Source organism: Salarias fasciatus, chromosome 7 (assembly GCF_902148845.1).
Source record: "Salarias fasciatus chromosome 7, fSalaFa1.1, whole genome shotgun sequence".
NCBI lineage: Eukaryota > Metazoa > Chordata > Actinopteri > Blenniiformes > Blenniidae > Salarias > Salarias fasciatus.
Genome location: NC_043751.1, coordinates 31,274,312 through 31,294,199, shown reverse-complemented (window position 1 = coordinate 31,294,199; position 19,888 = coordinate 31,274,312). Strand labels below are relative to the sequence as shown.

Here is a 19,888-nt window from a genome sequence, read left to right as displayed (position 1 = left end):
GATGGGAGCAGGGGGCGGCGCCTGACCGGTTTGGATGGGAGCAGGGGGCGGGGCCTGACCGGTTTGGATGGGAGCAGGGGGCGGGGCCTGACCGGTTTGGATGGGAGCAGGGGGCGGGGCCTGACCGGTTTGGATGGGAGCAGGGGGCGGGGTCTGACCGGTTTGGAGAGGAGAATGGGTGAGGCTTGATCAGTCTGAAGGGAAATGGGGTGGAGTTTCACTTGTTTGGGAGGGAGAAGGGGCGTGGTCTGTGTTTTGAGGGTCGGGGTTTCAGCGGACGAATAAACTGGAGGTGGAGTTTAAAAAGGGGCGGGGTCAAACTTTGGATGGGGTGGGCGGGGTTTGTGTTCACTTCAGCTCCGGTGTGAGTCCACGCCGTGAATCCTCTCACACTCCGGACCTACTAACATGTACTGATGATGACGATGATGATGTTGATGTTGATGTTATTGGAGGCTTTAGTCATGTGACCTGACCGTCCCACTCACTTCCTGCACAACGGGAACAATGTTCTACTCTGAGTGTTTCTGAGTCTGACGTCCGACCACCATCACTTACTCATTTCAAACCCGAAGAAGATAAATAGCCTTCTAACATCCCATCGATCGGTGAGTTAGAATCAGATTTGAGATCTGACGGAACCTCATTCCACCCAAAACTTTCAATAACTCCATCTGGTTATATGTTTGTAACAATTCACCAACTCTCTCTACCACCTTAGAGCCAGCTGGATGTTCTTGTGACGATTAGATCAGTAAGGTTCATGTATTCAATCTAAATATTTTTGGTGTTTCATAATCTGGATGTTAGAGGAGGAAGATGCTCTATAATCTTTCCCTTTAAGGCCTTGTGGTTTTGTGAGGACTGGAGACTCAGAAACACTCCAAGCTTTTCTTTTCTTCTAGACATTTTGGCTTCAGTTTGATTTGTTTTTTAAGGTTATCTTTAAGAATCTTTAAGCATTTTTCTCACTGACACAAATCACTTCCTGTACCGAGGTCACAGGCTGACTGACAAAGTGAAGTCAAAGCATCTGCAGCGCCCTCTGCTGGCTGAAGCAGAGACTGCGCCTCCTGGGCAGATTTCAGTGCGTTTCTGATGTTTTGGCTTCACTTCCGGTTCTCCACGGTTTGTAAAAAGTAGCGTGTGGTTTGTTTGCCTTTGACTTTCTTAGTTCAAGTGTTTGATTCCAGGTGACGTCGTTCAACTGTGTGTGTGTGAGTGTGTGTTGTTTCCCTTTGACTTAGTGTGCTCCTCTGTTAGCGTTTTCTGATGGTGTGTGTGTGTGTGTGTGTGTGTGTGTGCGTGCGTGTGCGTGAGCGTGTGCGTGTGTGTGTGTGTTCAGCTGGAACTGAGGCATGCAGGATGTCCAGCGTCCGAGCAATCAGAACTCTGACTCCGTCTCCATGGTTACGGGCATCCCATAATGCTCCTCCGGGCCGGGCTGAACTGTCGCTCTGTAGAACCTGAAGTGTTGTGGAGGAAACAGTGTGTTACTAACCGCCTGCTCAGCATGAGACTTTCAACAACTCCAACGAACTAACCGCAGCTTCCAGGCCCGGAGAACACCTGCGTGTGTGTGTGTGAGTGTGTGTGTGTGTGTGTGTGTGTGTGTGTGTGTGTCCTGCATGTACAGCAAAGGGGTTGATTTCCCAGAATGCCGCTCCCGTCTCCTGGAATCAGTGACGGCGTTGAGCAGGATCCCTGTGGCTCCCTCTAGCGGACAGAAGGAGAACTGCAGCTGGTTTCATGAGGAAACGCCGGCCGGGACATTGGAAGGAACCGCTGCGCCGGGTTCGGACAGTAGCCGTAACTTTTCACGTGACTCTTTGTTTTTTCGTTGCCTCTGGCTCGTGTCGTCCACGCTGTGCTCTTCTGCTCGGTGCTGCCGCCGTGTGGTGTAAACGCCTGCATGTTTGTCTCGAGTTTCCTCTGTGTTTCACACGGTCTCAGTCCCAGTTGTGTTTTGGATCAATAAAAAGAAAAGAAGCAGCAGCAGCAGGTCACGGACCGCCGAGAACTTTCTTCCCTCTCCGGTGTTTTCAGATTCTGTCTGGAGGCGTGACGTTTAAAACACACAGTCAGCAGTTCACGGGATTTAATCTGTAGATATAAAACGAACCAGAACTTTGAAAAAGCAGCCCGTCCTCAATTTGAATAAAGTTACCAAGCTAATGATGGTGAAATGAGTTAGTATCAATTAGTTAGCATGCTACACAGCTAGCCACAGGCAGCAGGGGATTATATTCCCACATTGTGAAACATTCTGGAGGTTCTGAAGGGTCTCCATCCCGGTTCTGGAGGATATTGGTACTGGTCCTGGATGGTCTCCGTCCTTGTTTTGGAGGATCTCATCCTAGTTATGCAGGATCTCGGTCCCAGTTCTGGAGGACCTCGGTTCCGGTTCTGGGGGATCTTGGTCCTGGTTCTGGAGGGTCTTCCTACTGCATGTTTTTGGCTCTTGTAACACTTAAAAGCATCTTTTGGGCTTCATAAGAAGCTCGAGGATGAAGTCCTGGTTGCAGTCCGGTCTGCTGAAGCTAAGAGACATCTGGAACATGACGGTGGCCATCCAGGACCAAACCTGGACTCCGGGTCATGAGGGTCTCGGTCCCGGTTCTGGAGGGCCACCCATTCACACTTCAACGTTTCAAGAGAAAGCACATCATTTTTGTTTCATGAAAGTATGGTTTTGAAAATGTGACGATAGAAACAGTGAAAATGAAACAGTTCTGTATGAATCTGTGTCTTTATTGATCTGAGCTCAGTGTAAAGACCAGTCTCAGCTGTTCATGACGGCCATTTTTCATTCCCTGCACCCCAAACTGTTCCGCCGTCCACGGAGACGGAGGTTTGCGTGCTTCCTGCCTCAGAGCGCCCCGCCCCCCCCGGCCGGCCTGACCGCTGAGCCAGTCCAGGATCTCCTCTTTGTTCTTCTGGAGCCACTTGATGTTGGCTCGGGTCTTCTCCAGGGCCTGGTCCACGGCCAGGGTGGCCGGGCCGAAGCCCGCCGCCCCCTGCTGCTGCACGAACTCCTCCAGCTGCACGACCGAGAGCCAGAGGTCAGAGGTCAGGTGGAGTCTGAGCAGCTGACAGCCAGATCATAGAGCATCTTCCTTCTACATCACACTCCAGGATCATGTGATCATTCTTTACTCAGGACACACTGATCACTAACAACTGTAGGTATTTTCTTTGTATCTGCCGTCACTTGTAGAGTAATTGGACCATTTTTAAACTAGTCGTGACTTTTTCTGTATATTTTGAAATTCGATCCCGAATCTGATTCCATCTTTCTGAGATGTTTGAGCTGGTTAGCAGTGCAGTTACCTGTCGGAGGTCCTCGGGGGTGGAGAACCTGGCTGTGACTCCTGTGATGATGGAGGCGAAGGAGAAGGAGCCCACGCCATATCTGAGGACGGACATAAAGAGACACAGATTTGGACATCTTGACGGTTTTAAAGAAGAAGAATCCTTTAAGACTAAAAACTTAAAGCTGAGATGGATGGATGGATGGATCAGTGGTTCATTGGATGGATGGATGAACACCGAACGACTCACTGAGTGAAGATGAAGTTCCAGTTCTCCCTCACGAAGTCCCAGGCCAGACTCTGACCAACCCGGTTCGCCGCCACGGACGTGATGACGGCGGTGGCGTCCTGCTTCCTGATCAGGGACGAGTTCAGCGAGTACGACAGATACCTGCGGCACAGAGTCCCAAACTCTCAGCACCAAAACAGCCTGAGCCCGACGGTCCAGCAGGACGGACCTGCTGTGACCAGGTGAGGCTCAACGACTTCCTCTGGAGACCATCACCTGTCGGCGCCGACGCACCGAGACAAATCCACACGCCTCGGTGAGAAGCTCATGGAGAACTTTCATTATTTCATGGAAATAATCACAGGAATCAGTCGCCTCCTGCTGGTGAACAACTGACCTCTGCAGCAGCCTGGTGTCACTCGCACACGCCAGAGCCGACATCAGCTCGCTCGCCTCGCTCGCCACGGACGCCATCTTGAACTGGGACCATGCAAATTCCCACTCATCCTCTCCGCCCACCGCCACCCCGCTGCAGTACACCGCCGAGCGGAGGTTAGGATGGATCCTGACCGCACAGGGGGGAGAAGGGGTTAACCCGGGGACTGGTTAGAGCAGAGGTTAACCCGGGGACTGGCGAAAGACGTGGTTCACTCAGAGGACTTAGGGATGTGGTTAACTCGGCGACTACTTGAAGGTACGGTTAAGGCAGAGGGTTGTTAGAGGTTTGGTTCTCTCAGACTAGTTAGGGATGTGGATAACTTTGGAGAAAATATGGGGTTGGGAGAAAATGTGTGAGTCCGAGTCAGACTGATGCAGTTGAAAATGTTTGACTGCTTCCACTCATCAGCCAGTGGACTGTTCAGAGCGGGTTCGTTAGAATTCAGGGTTCGTTCATCGTGACTGGAGACAGATTCTGTTCAGACACTGGAAATCACCAAGAATGCTGCCGTTTGAAAAATGGACTGCCGAACCTGGAAGAGAGGTCTTTCAGGGTGAATAACAAGGCACACAGACATCAACAGACATGGGACAGACGCATGTCAACCAGTTCCAGTTCTAGTTGTTCTGAGCTCACTAGCGACCCCTGCTGGGAGTTCAGTAACAGACCCACATGTTGTTGTGAGGTTCCTCCATCCAGCGTTTGAACCAGCTGCTGCTCAGAGTGCGACACTCCGAGAGTCCACAGCTGCAGGCTGTACGCAGGGAGAGCACCTGGCTGTACCTGCACACACACACACACACACACACACACACACACACACACACACACACACACACACACACACACACAGTTCACTGCTGTGTTGTGTTGTCACTGTTCAGTGTGGTTTGTGTAGTTAGGGTTAGGTGTTTGTGTTTTGTTTTTATCACTCTGCAGTGTGTCTGTTGTGTTGTGTTGTGTTGTGTTGTGTTGTGTTGTGTTGTGTTGTGTTGTGTTGTTGCTCTCACTGTTCAGTGTGTCCTTCAGGGACTCGGCTCCAATTTCCTGTTGTGTTCTTGAAGTGAAAGAAGAGTGGCGTCACCTGCTTTCTGACGTAGTCCTGAACACACACACACACACACACACACACACACACACACACACACACACACACACACACACAGATTTGGTGTGGGTCGTGGTGACGTGGTCCACCGGGAGGTTTCCTCTCTCGGCCCTCAGACCTGCAGGGGCTGGTAGACGTCTGTCCGGTCCAACATCAGGTAGAAATAATCCAGATTGTTTACAGCAGCCTGCCAGGGCAGGAAGTCCGTCTCCTGGGACAGGAAGGACGAGGTCCTGAGGGCCACTGAGGAGGAGAGCAGCCCAGCCCTGCTCACACACACACACATACACACACCATAAGTTACTAGTGTGTATATGTAGAAACTTATGCAGGAGTTACATTTTGTACTCTAGGTACTGTCCTGACTGTGAGGACGGAGGACGGCGAGCTGCAGGACGTACCGGGCTAAGCTGAAGGCGTCGTCCACCAGCTGAGCTCTGTTAATGACCGGGATGACCTGAAAACACACACATGTACTACACAACACCATCACACACACTCCAGACACACAGACCACCAGCTGGCTCTCCGGTGCACCAGTGGTCTGTACCCGGTGGTCTATACCCAGTTTTATAATCATGGTGGTCTGTATGGGATGGTCTGTCCCTGTTGGTATGAATCTAGTGGTCTGTGCCCGGTGGTCTGTACCTGGTGGTATGAATCGAGTGGTCTATGCCTAGTGGTTTTTACCTGGTGGTCTGTACCTGGTTGTCTAAGCCTGGTGGTCTGTATTGGATGGTGGTATGTGTTAGTCTGTACCTGGTGGTTTGTACCTAGTGGTCCATACCTGATGGTCTATACTTGGTGGTTTGTACCTCGTGGTCACTACCTGGTGTTCTGTATCCGGTGGTCTGTACCCGGTGGTCTGTACCTGGTGGTCTGTGCTGAGCTGAGCCAGGAGGCGTTCCCAGTTTCCCAGGTCGTAGTTCACTCTGTAGAAACCGGTCACGTTGATGTTGGCCAGAAGCCACGAGGCTCCGCTCCTCATGTCTGGATTCACCGCTGAGGACGACGGAGCTTCGTCACACACAGAAACACACAGAAACACACAGAAGCACACAGACACACACAGTGTGAGACGAGTTTTCTTCAACAGGAAACAGCTCACCTTGTTTCTCCAGCAGCCAGAAGATTTTAGTTTGAAACTCCTCGTTCATCATCCAGCGGACAGGAATCAACCACTCATACCTGCAGGAGGGAACAAACCCAGAGCCGCATGTACCTGTACTCTGAGTACAGTCCTGTTCAGTATTCTGAGTACAGTCCTGTTCAGTACCTGTAGTCTGATTACAGTTCAGTACTGTACCTGTAGTCTGAGTTGTGTACTTGTTGTGTTGTGTTCCTATTTTCTAAGTTGTGTATTGCATTTTGTGTTGTGTGTAGTTGTCGCACTTGTACGGTGACTGGACCGTGACGTTGGAGTCAGGGTCGAGCAGAAAGTGCTGCTGGGTAATCTCGCCACTGCTGGTATCTATGGTAACCACGGGGAAGCCCATCTGCAGCACCCAGGGCTTCATGATGTCTTCAACCGAAGCAGGAAGCGAAACCCGGTTTTCCTCCACCGCCTGCACAAAACGGGCCATTTTTCCTCACAAACCCAGGCCGGCGACAGGATCTAGAATCAGCCGTCTCCACTTGGAGCGGGTTCACCATCGTCGTCTTACCGTCTGTAGATGTTCCCACAGGTCGCTGCCGATCGTGTTGCTCTCGGCAAAGTGGTTCAAGTACCGCTGCAAAAGAAAGACTCAGCATCAACAAGTAGTCCGACCGACTGGGGGCCACGCAAGAGGCAACCTGGAGGCACCCTGCTGTGAGGTCCACCGCAGGTGAGGCGCATATTGACTCTGGTCCTGATCTCAGAGCAGAATGTCTCCAAAATATAGATGGTCTTTTTTTCTGATGGTAAAAACCAGGGATGCATCAATACCAGCGTCTGGTATCGGCAGAGGCGGTTCTACAATTGAGCCCTGGGCGAGAACTGTCCAGGACCCCCAGAGCCGCTATAGAGGGACTAAAGAGCCACAGCCTCACAGCCTTCCTGTTTTGTTTTTTTATGAAGTATAAATCAGGCTGAACAGCATTAAAGAAGTACTCAGTATCAGCCCATAGCTGAAGGTCAGAACTGGTATCGATGCATCCCTGATAAAACCCGACTGCAGCGACAGAAGAGCCTCAGAACGACTCACTGTGTTCAGGTTACCTGATGAAATAAAGACAGACTTACGTTGAGTCCCTGGACGAAGACCGGCTCGGACAAGAAGTCCGACAGCATCCTGAGGACAGACGCACCCTGAAGACAAACACACGTCCGTTTGACCGGGTCAGAGAGTATCTGGAGTGAACGGTGTGTTGTAGGAACCATGCTGCTCTTTCAGTACTGAGAAAATACGACAAGTCCTCAAATCTCATCAACGCAATTTTCATTACTTCCTCACAACATTCAACTGCATCTTGGAAGTTTCAGCTCATGAATGAATGAAAACATGAATGACATGAGGTGCAGAACTCAGAGCGAGCTGGAGGTCCTGAGGAGAGTGTGTCCACCTTGCTGTAGGCGATGACGTCGAACTGCTCTGAGATCTGATCGGGCAGAACGATGTCCTCTTCCTTTGAGGACAGAGGATGAGACGAGGCCAGAGCATCAACCGCGAACACTCTGTGGACGTCGTCCAGCACGATCAGGTCTTTCTAAAAGCGACGCACAGACGCGTCAGCACGGCGCCATTCGGGACGGGAAGTTCGAAGGCGGGCGAGCGTGTCCTCCCTCACCACGTTCCACGCCGGCTCGGCGTGGTCCGCACCCAGGTACGCCACGTAGGAGGCGAAGCCCTCGTTCAGCCACACCTCATTCCACCACCGCAGAGTCACCAGGTTCCCGAACCACTGCGGCAGAGGAGGGGTCGGTCGGCGGGCCGGTCGGCACGTGGCCCGCCGGCCGGCTGGACGACGTCTCACCATGTGAGCCAGCTCGTGGGCGATGATGGTGACCGTGGTCTCCTGGTTCCTGTTGGAGGACGTCAGCGGGTCGTACAGAAGGTTGGTTTCTCGGTACGTCACCAAGCCCCAGTTCTCCATCGCCCCGAAGTAGAAGTCCGGCAGCGCGATTTGATCTGGCAGAGAGAGAGAGGAGTTCTCACGCCACTCTGTGGCGTCCGAGCCCAACAGCACAAAATTAACTTCCTGTAAGGGTGAAAACACCACGAGCTGAGGTCAATTCAGGCACGGCATTCCTGACATTGTTTTCCATATGTGGCCACCAGATGTCACCGTGTGATAACAGGAAGTTGCTGCAGGCCCACAGAAAATCCTCCATGCCTGCTGGATTTGACTCACAGAGCTGGATGTGGCTCTTTCTGTCACTGTGGAGTTTTTGTACATTGGTTAATTGTTGAGGTGTCTAATGCCTGTTTGTGTCCTCATGTTCAGCATGATTGAAAGCACTTCATAAATGAATGTATTATCATTATTATTATTATTATTATTATTCTTAGATAAGTGTGTGAAGATATAGATAATTTTGTTGCATATGTGTATTTTCATAAAATATTCATTTATTTCTTTATACACAATATATACATGGAGCTTATTTATTTAATTAATGCGCTCAATCGCAGGAACAGGATAAACGTTACCAATTAGGTCAAAGAAAACAAATTTGGAAAACTTAGAACTCAGACAGTTTACTATTGTTGCACTTTAAAGGTACTTATGCTATTTATTCAATGTTATTATTGTCTTGTGTTACCAGCCAGATAGACTGGCTTCCCTTGAGCATGTCAACTTTCTAATGGTGGATGGCAGAATAAATGTTGATGAATCAACGACTGGACATGTCCATGATATGAAACTGAGCAGAATTTGTCTTGAGATGACGACATGAATGAGGAGACGTCCTCCCACCCGGCCACTCGCCCGTCTCAGCCGCTCACCCGACTTGCTCAGAGGGTAGGAGATGTTGTAATACTGCTGGAAGAAGTCCAGAATGGGTCCCGTCACGTTCAGGGCGTAGTCGCCCTGACCCCGTTCGATGAAGCGTCTCCGGGCCCACACACGGATCTGAGGACACAGTAGTGAGAATACACAGGGTTCAGCCTGGTCCCAGTCCATGTTGGTCCTGGTCCTGGTCTTGGTCCTGGTCCTGACCACAGCGTTTTAACTCTCACCAGAGTGTCTCGGGCTCGGGCTCGCAGGTGTCCGTAATCGGAGACGACGAGGGCCAGCAGGTAGCTGGACATCTTCTTGCTGCTCTCGAACGTGGTGCGGGTCACGCTTTCCCCGTCGATGGTCACGTTCGCGACGTCTGAGGAACACAGACGCAAAAAGCCCGACTGAGACAGTGCGGATTCAGGAGAAATCTCGACCAGCTTCTCATGCTAATCAGGCTAATGCAACAGTCTTATGTCAGGTTCACGGATGTGGAATCGCAGGGCTTAATAGCATGCAATAAATGTCAAAGGTCAGATTTCTGCAGTCCTGTAGTGGTCATTGTAAGTACAACACCAGCAAAGTATAAGAAAAGAAGGAAAGAGCTAAATTTGAATAAACTGTTGACTATTTTATGATTATGTTAAAACCAAAAACGTTGGTCTTGTCAAGAAAAACGAACATTTGAAGATGAATTCTCACGTCGCAATGACAAAATATTGAAATTTTAATATAACAAACTCGTGACCCTCTTGCAGTCAGTGCATTTAATTCCTGATATTATGGACTTGAATGAATGGATTACTGGTCAATCTGACGGACTGACCGATCTCCAGGCCGTTGGACAAAGCCACGGTTCCCGGGGGGTGAATGAGCGTCACGTTGAAGACCGCCTTCATGGCCGGCTCGTCGAAACAGGGGAAAGTCTTCCTGGCGTGAGTTGGGTGCATCTGAGAGGTGGCGACGATCCTGCGGAGAGTCCGACAGTGTTCACCGGGGGGGACGCAAACACAGATGGACTCGGAGGAGACTCACTTCCTGACTCCGTCCTCTTCGTACTTGCTGCGGTAGAAACCCGCCAGGTCGTCGGCCAGCTCTCCGGTGAACTCGGCGTACAGTTCGTACTTCTGTCCCGCTGTCAGTGGTCCCGTCAGGTGGACGACTAAATACTGAGTCTTCTCTTGCAGCCAGGAGGTCAGAATGTCTGGAACAGCTCCACCATCTGGAGAAATAAGGTCAGATGCACCTCTGACAGACTTCCTGTTCGACCTCCATGAATATAAGAGTATCTTCTGCAAACAGTCACATATGGTGTTTACTTCCTGTTGATTATTTTTGTTCTGGGATTGTAAGATATGCATCGAATCAGCCCAGTATGATCTTTAACAGGTTTCTGCAACCTTTATGACCAAAAGAGCTTTTTTTTTTTTTGACTTTCCACCAAGTCAAACTGGTCTGGAGCTGCAAAACACGTTTAACACATAAAATGAGGTGAATGCTTGAGGCTAAAATATGAAGTTTCCTATATGGTTTTGCTCTACAAACAAAAAACTATATCATATTATGATTCATTTGCAAATTTTTAACTAGAATTCAGAACAGTGAACATTTTATTACATTGAACCTATATTTGAACCTGATTATAACAGTTTTGTTCCTCTTTTCAAGGTTTTTTTGCTGACCATTTTGAAATGTTGGCAGTTTTAACCACTTTACCTCTTTTTAGGCAGTTTGGCATGCTTTTTCCAACCATATTTAACTTATGAGCCACATGTGGCTCCATAGCCACAGGTTGAACACCCCTGGTCTATAATGATGTAAATTTGAAAACAGATCCAGATGTTGGACGGTGAGAACTCCTCTGCTCGGACAGTAGGAAGTGGATGTGAGTTCTGTACCTGCGGCACTGAGCCACACCAGCTGGCTGTTGTTCAGGCGGGTGTAGTTGAGTTTGTTGGAGTGAATCAGGATCACGTCTGTTTCCGTCGCACACTCAAAGCGCACCGAGGAGCGACCTGGTGACAGAAACCAGGAGTGAGAATGTTTTCTTGGGGACGGACAGCGGTGGACGGGCAGCGGAGACAGGAATGGTGCGGTCCTCCACCTGTGAAGACGTAGAGACCGGAGTTCGTGTCGTGGCTCAGGCGAGGCCACAGGGTGACGCTGTAGCTCTCAGGGACCAGAGACGTGGGGAGACGATACCTGGAGGACGAGCAGAGGTGAACGACTCCAGGAACCATTTTTTGATACGTCACAGTTTCTCCAGCTGTGAATCACTTCTTCTATGATTCAAATGCGCTTATAAGACAGAACACAGACCTGCTGCTGCGCTAAACCTGCTGCTCTGTTGAACCAGCTGCTGCGCCTCGATCCTGTCTTACCAAACCCGTCCTGTGTGGGCAGTGAGTGCATGGAAAGGGGCATCATTCAGCTCCTTGAGTTTTTTTTGCATTTTTTTAAAGTCTTTTGTTTTTCGGAAGTAAGAAATAGTCTCATTGCAGCTGAACATATTGCTCTGCATATACAAAGGTCCCAGAAGAGAACCTTGAGGGACATCAGCTCTTCAGGTTATTAAACCATATGAACTAATTAACCATTTCCACCAGGTCGTGAAGAGAATCAGCCGTTCAGGCTCCATAAATAATTAGTCCAGCGTTATTGTTGTTTTGTTTGCCAGCAGACTTTCCACCTGTCAGACAGCAGAGGCGTTGACTTGTTCCAGAAATCCCATCCTACCTGTCCCAGAGAGCCGTGACGTCGCCGCCGCCGCCGCCCATCAGGGCAATAGTCCACAACGTGACGATGGTTACCACGGAAACCACGGCCAAAACCACACACAGGACACACATTGTACTGACTTGGCAGCATTTCCCCATCCTGAGCGGAGAGGACAGACGTGGAGCTGGCGAGCGAGTGAGCAGAGTTTGGGCCGGGATGAGCGAAGCTGTGAAGTCCCTCAGAGGAAAAACAGAAGTGACTCTGAGAGTTCAGCACAAGCATGGGCCTGTCCCGTTGTCACTGCACGTAATAAATGGATTATTTACGGGGCGGCTTGGTGGGAACAGCCGATAAGGATCTGCACGGCGGTGATAAATTATCTCAGATAGTGTTTGAGAGCGTGCTCACCAACCAACCATAAACACGTGTGATGCCAACACTTTATTGTTTCTGTGTCCTTCACAAGGTGCAAAGGTCAGAGCTTCTCTTCCCCACCCTCTGTTTTCACACAGTGGTCTGGAGGTCCGTCTGTGTCCAGCCAGCACTGCTGGTGGGAGGAGCTATGATGAAACGCCATCCCGATCGGTCCAACGCCGCTCAGACATCAACTCAACGCAAGTTATATCATATAACCCGTGTTATACATAAATATCACAAATAAAAATATCATTCCAGCTTGTGCAGATCACATTACGTTCAAAAATTTTTTTTTTTTTTTCCAAAATAATTTGTCAAGGATTTATTAGCACTGTTGACATTGATTTGGATTCAACTCCACTTCTGTCTTTGGGGAAAAGAAAGTTTGGCAACACTTTACTTGAAGCACCCCTGTATAACACATAAGTATTTTATATCACTGTATAACTGCAGTTATAAACACTCATAAATGATCACAATGCTTTATAACATCAGGACTTAACCCTAACCCTAACCCTAACCCTGTGCTGTAGTGGGTTATAAAGCATTGTGATCATTTATGAGTGTTTATAACTACTTATAATGTGTTATACAGGGGGTCTTCAAGTAAAGTGTTACTGAAAGTTACTGTCAGTTCAAGCTACCGGAAATTAATACTTGATGACAGTTTGGAAAGTAGTGTGTGAACTTCTCCTGTTAACATTAGCACAAGTCATCACTTCAGTAAACTTCCTTCTAATTTCCTGTTTTATCAAGTCACATCAGTGAGATGGAGGAAGATGCTCTATAATCTGATGTTAGGTCTTTAACAGATTTCTGAAGTAATGACACTGCGACGAAGCGCCATCATGTCGACTCAGAACTGGAAGCTAACAGCTATCCAGCCGTCTTGATGCTAATGGTAGATGCTGTGAACAGAGGTCAGCGCTAATGGCTTCCATCTTTCAGGAATCCAGAGATGGTTCCGGAATAATGACAGCCTCTGAGAGGGATATCAGCTTAGTGACGAGTGTCGTGATATTAATTCATTTAGTGAGAAGTACTGTCATTCTATTCCAAGATCTGTTTGCTGCCTTTCTGGCTGAAATGTTCAATCGTCAAAGACGGCTAGCGTTTCAGCCCCCCAAAGGTTGAGTTCTTCCTCAAGGATGATGAAAAAAATGATCCTCAGTGGTCGGAGGAGCAGGTGATCGAGGCCAAGTTCAGGCTGGGTGGAGTCACTATTGGCCAGTGTGAGCTAGACATAATGACTCGCACCGCTGTGGCCGTGTTTGAGATTCTGGAAAAGGCCTGGGCCTCGCAGAACTGCATGCTGTTGTTGTTAATGATCGTTGTTACAGAAGAAACATCTGAGAGTGATCGTAACAGTAGAATTAGTAACATAAATATGTGGAATAGGACGGATCCTGTTAATGAGGCTATAATGATAAAAAGTAGTAACTTTTAAACAGAATGATATAGGAGTAACAAAGGGAGTATTAATGTATGTAGTATTATAACAGAAATATTGGTCATTGTATAACACACACACACACACACACACACACACACACACACACACACACACACACACACACCTACACACACACACACACTGCTGTTTGCCATTGCTAATTCCCTCTATGGCCTGATGTAAATGGTCGTTTAGCTGATTTGGCTAAGATAATAAGTGGCGTTCCACAAGGTTCTTGTCAGGGACTCCTATATATCACTCTAACAAGAAATGTCTAGACTCAACAAAAAAAATCAACGTAACAGTTTGCATTAGTCTTTTTAAGTTATGGCAACCTCAGAAATTACATTGAATCAACAAACTATATTACTTTGAGCAAATTCATTTTTTGTCATCAGTCAAAGATCATTTTAAGTACTGCTTACTTAATAAATGCAAGATTTTTAAGTTGATAACTCAAATAAATTGGTTGCCCACTTTTAAGTAGCTAAAATGGACAGTTTCTGTTGAACCTTAATGTTGTGAGTATTTGGGAATTTGATGCTGTCATGGGCACAGTGGACTGATTCTACACAGGCAGTATCAGGCCATTAATAAGCCCAGCAGCAAATGGGAACTTTTCTGCTGAACTCTGTAAGTTTCGGAGTAGTAGCAGGAGCAGATTAAACGCTCAATACTTCTCATTCCAGATTTGACACAAAAAGTAACTAAACTATTTAGATTAACTGAACAAGAACACGACCAAACACAACCACCAATAACACTATTAACATCAGAACATCAAAATAAATAATGAAATCAATGTTTAAATCTAGAATATATCATCCCAAATGTTAGGGATATACTTTAATTGGCACTACTACTATGGAATAATTGTATTAACTGTATATTAGGCCTTTCCTGAGAGAAGTACACCAAGGTTATAAGATGCTCTGCTAAGGTGTAAACATACCCACACGTTCCGGAGAAACCAACACACACTCACTAGTGTTCCAAAACATACCGGATAAGGATGTCAGCTCTTGGTTGGCAGCTGACATCAATACCAAATTGTCCAATTGCGAACAAAGTCCAACCTATCTGTCGGGGCAGGCCCAGCCCAGAAGAACATGGAATAAAAACTCTGATTCATCAACAATCAGGATCCTTTCGGGGCGAAATACTTTGTATCGTTCCCTGTAAGGTCCAGCGCTGAACATTACATTTGGCTATACTTAAATAAATGGTAATAATCTGAAGTCAGTTGTTTTGGCATTCTTTATACCAAGCATAGAATAAAAGAACCGGGTGGAGTCAGCGGGACGGAAGTCCTGGCTCCAACAATTGGTGCCGTGACCCGGATTCTTCTTGGTATTAGGACATTCGGAACCACGATCTTTCCAGACGGGCCTGTCTTCACCACCCAACGACAAAGGAGCTCCAACAAAAGAGGTAAGCAGAAAGCCTTTTCTAAAGTTTCTGCCGGACTTCGGTCTGTTTGTCGTTTGGGCGGAGATCAGAGGTCCGGAAGAAAAATCCTAATATTCGTAAGCAACGACTTTTTAGTCCTTTCTCTCTATATAGCCACATGTAATGTATAAATCACATAAAACACACATAGGGAAAGTTAATAAGTGTCCGATCTAAATTCTAATTGGAAAACATAAGGACTCAAATGATTCTGGGAATCGGCCCTCTGTAAAAACGACGGGTGTCCGAAAATTCTTGGAAAATCCTAGTCTGGGACTAGGTAGACCTGGGACTTTACACGCCTGCAAATTTTAGAAAAGCCCTAGTCAGGGACTAGGTCGGTCTGAGACCGCCGGTGCGTATCACCGAAGACGTCTGGCCTGGGACGTGGGGTCGGGGACCCAAGGGAGTCAGGGACCCGCCTATAGAGAAGAAGAATAAAGAAGAATAAAGAGGAAGAATAAAGAAGAAGTTAAGAGAATAAGTGAAGAGGAAATAAGGACACAGGGACATATTTTCATCTTTATTGTTTTTCACATCAGCTGTGGGGTGGTTCCTGTGCTCTGAAGTGAATTAAACCCTCCGATTGCACGGGGGTCTCCAGGCACAGTTCTGTGGGGACATTGTGGTTGGTGATAGTGCAAAACAATAAATACGGGCATAATTTGAATCGGCTACCAGAGGACACTGACTCTGAGTCTGTTGTAAAAGGGAGACCAGAGGGGTTGAGAGAAGGTTAGCAAGATTTCCCAGTTCTACGGGACTAAAAGTGGAAATACTCTCAAACCGGCGACTCGGGCCTGGGTCACACCCGGGTAGAAACAGAGCCCTCTGCCTCCCCGGCGCGGTGGACAGCGGGACCCCATGTCCCCCACTGTAGACCACATCAGACAACACGAGCAGTGTGTGTGGAACCCTTTATCGGCGTGGTGTGTGTTTTCACTGAATCTGTGGCAGTAGGCCCAGGGGACACTGGTAGAGCAGAACCTCCTATTTTGACACTCACTCGGTTTCTGTATGGCGCTTGACCTCTTGGCTTGAGTCTATCGCCTCCCCAGACGTGGGGACATCGGTAGAGCAGAACCTCACTCCTTGACACTCATTTGATCGCAGTGCCGTTTGCCCTCTTAGTAGCGAGTCTATCACCTCCCTAGACGAAGAGGATACTGGGAGAACCGATCCTCATACCTTGACATTCACTCGGCCGCAGAAAGGCGTGTGACCTCTTGGCTTTTGAGTCTCTCACCTCCTCTGAATCAAAAACCACTGCTGGAAGCAGTTCAGTGTGTGTGTGGCAATCCTTGCCTAAATATGTTTTTGTGTAGAACTTAGGTTTAAAGGTTATTGACGGAGTGCAAACTAACTGAAGAACCTGTAGATACAGTATATGCGGCTCTGGAGCACAGGGTGCTCAGATAAAAGAGAAGTTAATGATAAAGTGTAAAATTCTGGTTAAAATAATCATAATCAAACAAATAAAATATATTTTTTTTTTTTTTTTTTTTAGCCAAGCGACTATTAAAATTAGGTCAAAAGAACTCGTAAATTGTGTAACTTGGTAATTTACTTCACCTCGACAGGTGTAGAAGAGCGACAGAATGAAAGACAAAATTCTTAAGTGTTGGCAGGAACAACAGCCAGACAGCCTGGGAGGCCTGATGTTCAAAATTAATCTTAAACGAAACACCAGACTGACCAAGAAAGATCGGGGACCGGCGTTAGAACGTTTGACTGAAAGGGCAGAACAGCCTCAGACAGAGGGAGAGCTGGGAACATGAGAATGGCCGCGTCCAGAACCACTAAGTATACAAAACCTGATGAAAATCAAAAAGGAAAAAAGAGAGAAGGGACTTTTCTTTTTGAGAGAGAGAGAGAGAGAGAGAGAGAGAGCAGACAGGCGGCTGGCAGTAAACATGCTCGAGCCGGCCTTGAGAGAGCGAACACACACACACACACAGGTGGTGACCATCCAGGTGGCAACATTTAAACACTCACACTGACCCATACAGGAAGCTTGGACTGGATCTCACCTCGAGAAGATCAAGTAATTTTAATTTTCACGTTGGCAGTGAAATTCTATAACTTTAAAGTTTTCAGATTTGAGAGCATTGATCCAATATTTAAAATGACTCGCTTAAACCTCTCAGTAGGTTAACTGTTTAGTAAAGAGACTCTAAAACCAGACATCAGGCCTTGAGTGACAATAAATAAGAATGAATGAATAAGAACACAAAACTGTCCTGAGAGCAGACCGGGTAATGATTGTTTAAAAGCCAAAGATTAAATATTTGTATAATTAACAACAGGTAACATAAAAACAAAATTTCTAACCAGACCTTACAGAGTTGGTGGCCACATAGAAGTCGTTTTAGAGAATTTGAAAATAGAAATAATCTAACTAAGTATAATGGAAAAAAAAAAATAAAATAAATAAATAAAGGGAAATGAAATACTGCAAAAGTTATCACAATATGCAAATCTAGAAACAGACACCAGGTCAATAATTAAGGTGTTTCTCTTTCCAAAACCGTAGAAAAAGTTTTTATTCACCGATCAGATAAATCTGTTGCCAAACTCAAACTGCAGTGAAAATCAAAATAGACTCAGACCACACAGATCCACTGCATCAATGGAGAGAAAAGATCATACCAAACTTTACTTATGGACAACTTTTCCTATAATACAGGCCGTGACAAAACTGACCCCTGACCCCCCAACCGACACAAGGGGGGTATCAATCTCAGGAACCTTCACAACAACCAGCCCATACCAGCCCCCAAACCATCCCATGATGCCCTGGGGTGCCGAGGTCCTACAAGGGGGGAGAAGTAGCTGACTGTGTCCAACCCAAAATAATTCCCTGCTGTAGAATTGAACATAAACTGGAAAAATACTGGACTCCTCACTAACCTTACCCTCACTCTGGAACACCATACAGCACAATACACCAGCCACACACACCCTCAACACACACACCAGCTGTAATATTTCCGACTGTCCTGTAAATCTGCTGATGAAGGTCGTGACAGCGACCATGAACGCACAAATAATCTGTTGAAGAAAAACACACTGACATTATTTTCCCTGATGGTAGAATCAGGCGGCGTCTCTGAGACAAAACATCCCATCAGCTGATACGAACAGCAGCTCAGCTCACACAGGCAGAGGTCAGAGATATGGTGGGACAGGCTGAGACATCCTGGTGAGACGCCTCTCCACGAGGCTTAGAAGAAATGGGAGCCGTGGAGGGAGAAAAGGCCTTCATCAAAATCAAACAAAAACTTCTTCTAGCCACTGAACTTGCAAACCCGGATCACAGCAAACCTTTCCACCTGGACCTGAAGCAGGACAACCGAGCTGCGTAAGGGGGGTGATGCCATCGCAAACTCCATTCAGAAAACAACTCATATAACGACCGGACATGAAACTTACGCACACACGAACCATGCAGTAACAAGTTTTATTACAAGCCAAAGAGCTTCACTTTTACCAGACAAGGAAGCTGAAGAGCGTTCTCCTTCTCCATCAGACTGACACTCGCTTTGAGGCAGCTGATAACACGGCCTCGGGGATAAAACAGAATGAACCACATGACCGCCAGCGAGTCACAGCAAGAATATCAAACACACACGACTCTGACCACAGAAGAAGTGATCAGACCTGATCTGACGTTATTGATGATGGACACAGTCACTGTTCTCCGCTGAACACCAAACAGTCATAGAAAAACTTGGATCCATTAGACGACTTTACACTCCGCTCCCCACAGAGCAGACTGCAGGATATTTATTTTATTCTGTCAGCATGACGGACACAAGATTATAAGATGGAATTTAGAAAGCAGAAACTTCTCTGATCATTCACCAGCTTGCCTAAGAAAACTGTTTTGGATTCTGAATCCGAGCTTACATTAAAACAGCAATACTACAAATAAAACCTGAAATACAGACCTTTCTCCAGATTAATGTCTGAAGAGAAGTTAACCAAATATACTCTGGATACATTAAAAGAAGTTATCAGAGGTAAACGGATCTCTCTTGGGACAGTATTTAAATAAAGAAAAAAAAAAAACAACTTAAAGAACTTAAAAATTACCCAAAAGGCCTGGGGAAAAATAACAGTGAGAAATAAGATCCTCAAGTAATGATTAGAATGAAAGAAGCTACAAATCAAAATGTGGACATGTATATTTTTTTTGAATCTTAGAACATTTCAATTCATTTGGGTTTTGTCGTAAAGATTTAGATAAACTTAAGGAGATGGCTTATTTGCTCACTGAACTGATAAATGAAAAATGATAGAGTGAGTATACTACACTAATTTGGGAGAAAAAAAAATAAATGTAAAAAAACAAAAAAACAAAAAAAAAACAAATAGATTTTTTTTTTTAAAAATGCAGCGAATAAAAATTGATGAATTGTTCTAAAGTAGTAACATGAATTAAAATATTTAGATTAAACTGCTAAATAAATGACAAGTAGCTAAATTACTAACAGCTGAAACACCAGTAGACCTTGATCACTAACAACATGAAATAAAACAATGAAAAACCTTCAAAGAGCTGCAGCACAACCAGGGACAGACAGTCGGATCAGGAAAAGAGCAGCACTCAGACACACAGCACACTCAGATCATGCTGTGATTTCATAACTAGTATCAGCTTCACCGTCTCGACATTCAGCCTAAACTGGAACAAGAACACAAAATTTACTGATACTTAATATGGTCTTTCAACTTAACTCATTTTTGGAGAAATATAGAAAAACAGAGGAGCGTCTACAGGGGACGATATCAGACGTAAAAATTTGATTCTAAATCATTACTGGCTATCCAGCCACTG

General features: G+C 46.6%; 1 protein-coding gene and 1 long non-coding RNA gene across 3 annotated transcripts; one reads left to right on the top strand and one right to left on the bottom strand.

Annotated features, from left to right (window-relative positions):
• The first annotated feature begins 342 nt into the window (after positions 1-342).
• LOC115391647 (uncharacterized) lies at positions 343-1,760 on the top strand. Of its 2 annotated transcripts, none has more exons than XR_003931778.1 (2): positions 343-1,230; positions 1,589-1,760. It is a non-coding gene; the product is annotated as an uncharacterized LOC115391647 (long non-coding RNA). The 2 variants fall into 2 exon arrangements; XR_003931777.1 differs by lacking the exon at positions 343-1,230 and adding an exon at positions 1,275-1,297.
• Positions 1,761-2,750: 990 nt separating this feature from the next.
• On the bottom strand, positions 2,751-11,932 carry LOC115392376 (aminopeptidase N-like). Its single transcript, XM_030096968.1, has 23 exons — positions 11,748-11,932; positions 11,116-11,213; positions 10,910-11,026; positions 10,047-10,233; positions 9,838-9,980; positions 9,251-9,387; positions 9,017-9,143; positions 8,043-8,197; positions 7,857-7,970; positions 7,632-7,775; positions 7,312-7,377; positions 6,752-6,817; positions 6,480-6,652; positions 6,196-6,275; positions 5,959-6,089; positions 5,489-5,544; positions 5,206-5,353; positions 4,990-5,081; positions 4,652-4,762; positions 3,938-4,105; positions 3,562-3,702; positions 3,331-3,412; positions 2,751-3,041 (listed from the first exon to the last, which is right to left on the bottom strand). Exons 1-23 carry the CDS (start codon positions 11,885-11,887, stop codon positions 2,751-2,753), a joined length of 2,967 nt encoding a protein of 988 aa, XP_029952828.1. The 5' UTR covers positions 11,888-11,932.
• Between the last annotated feature and the right edge of the window lie 7,956 nt (positions 11,933-19,888).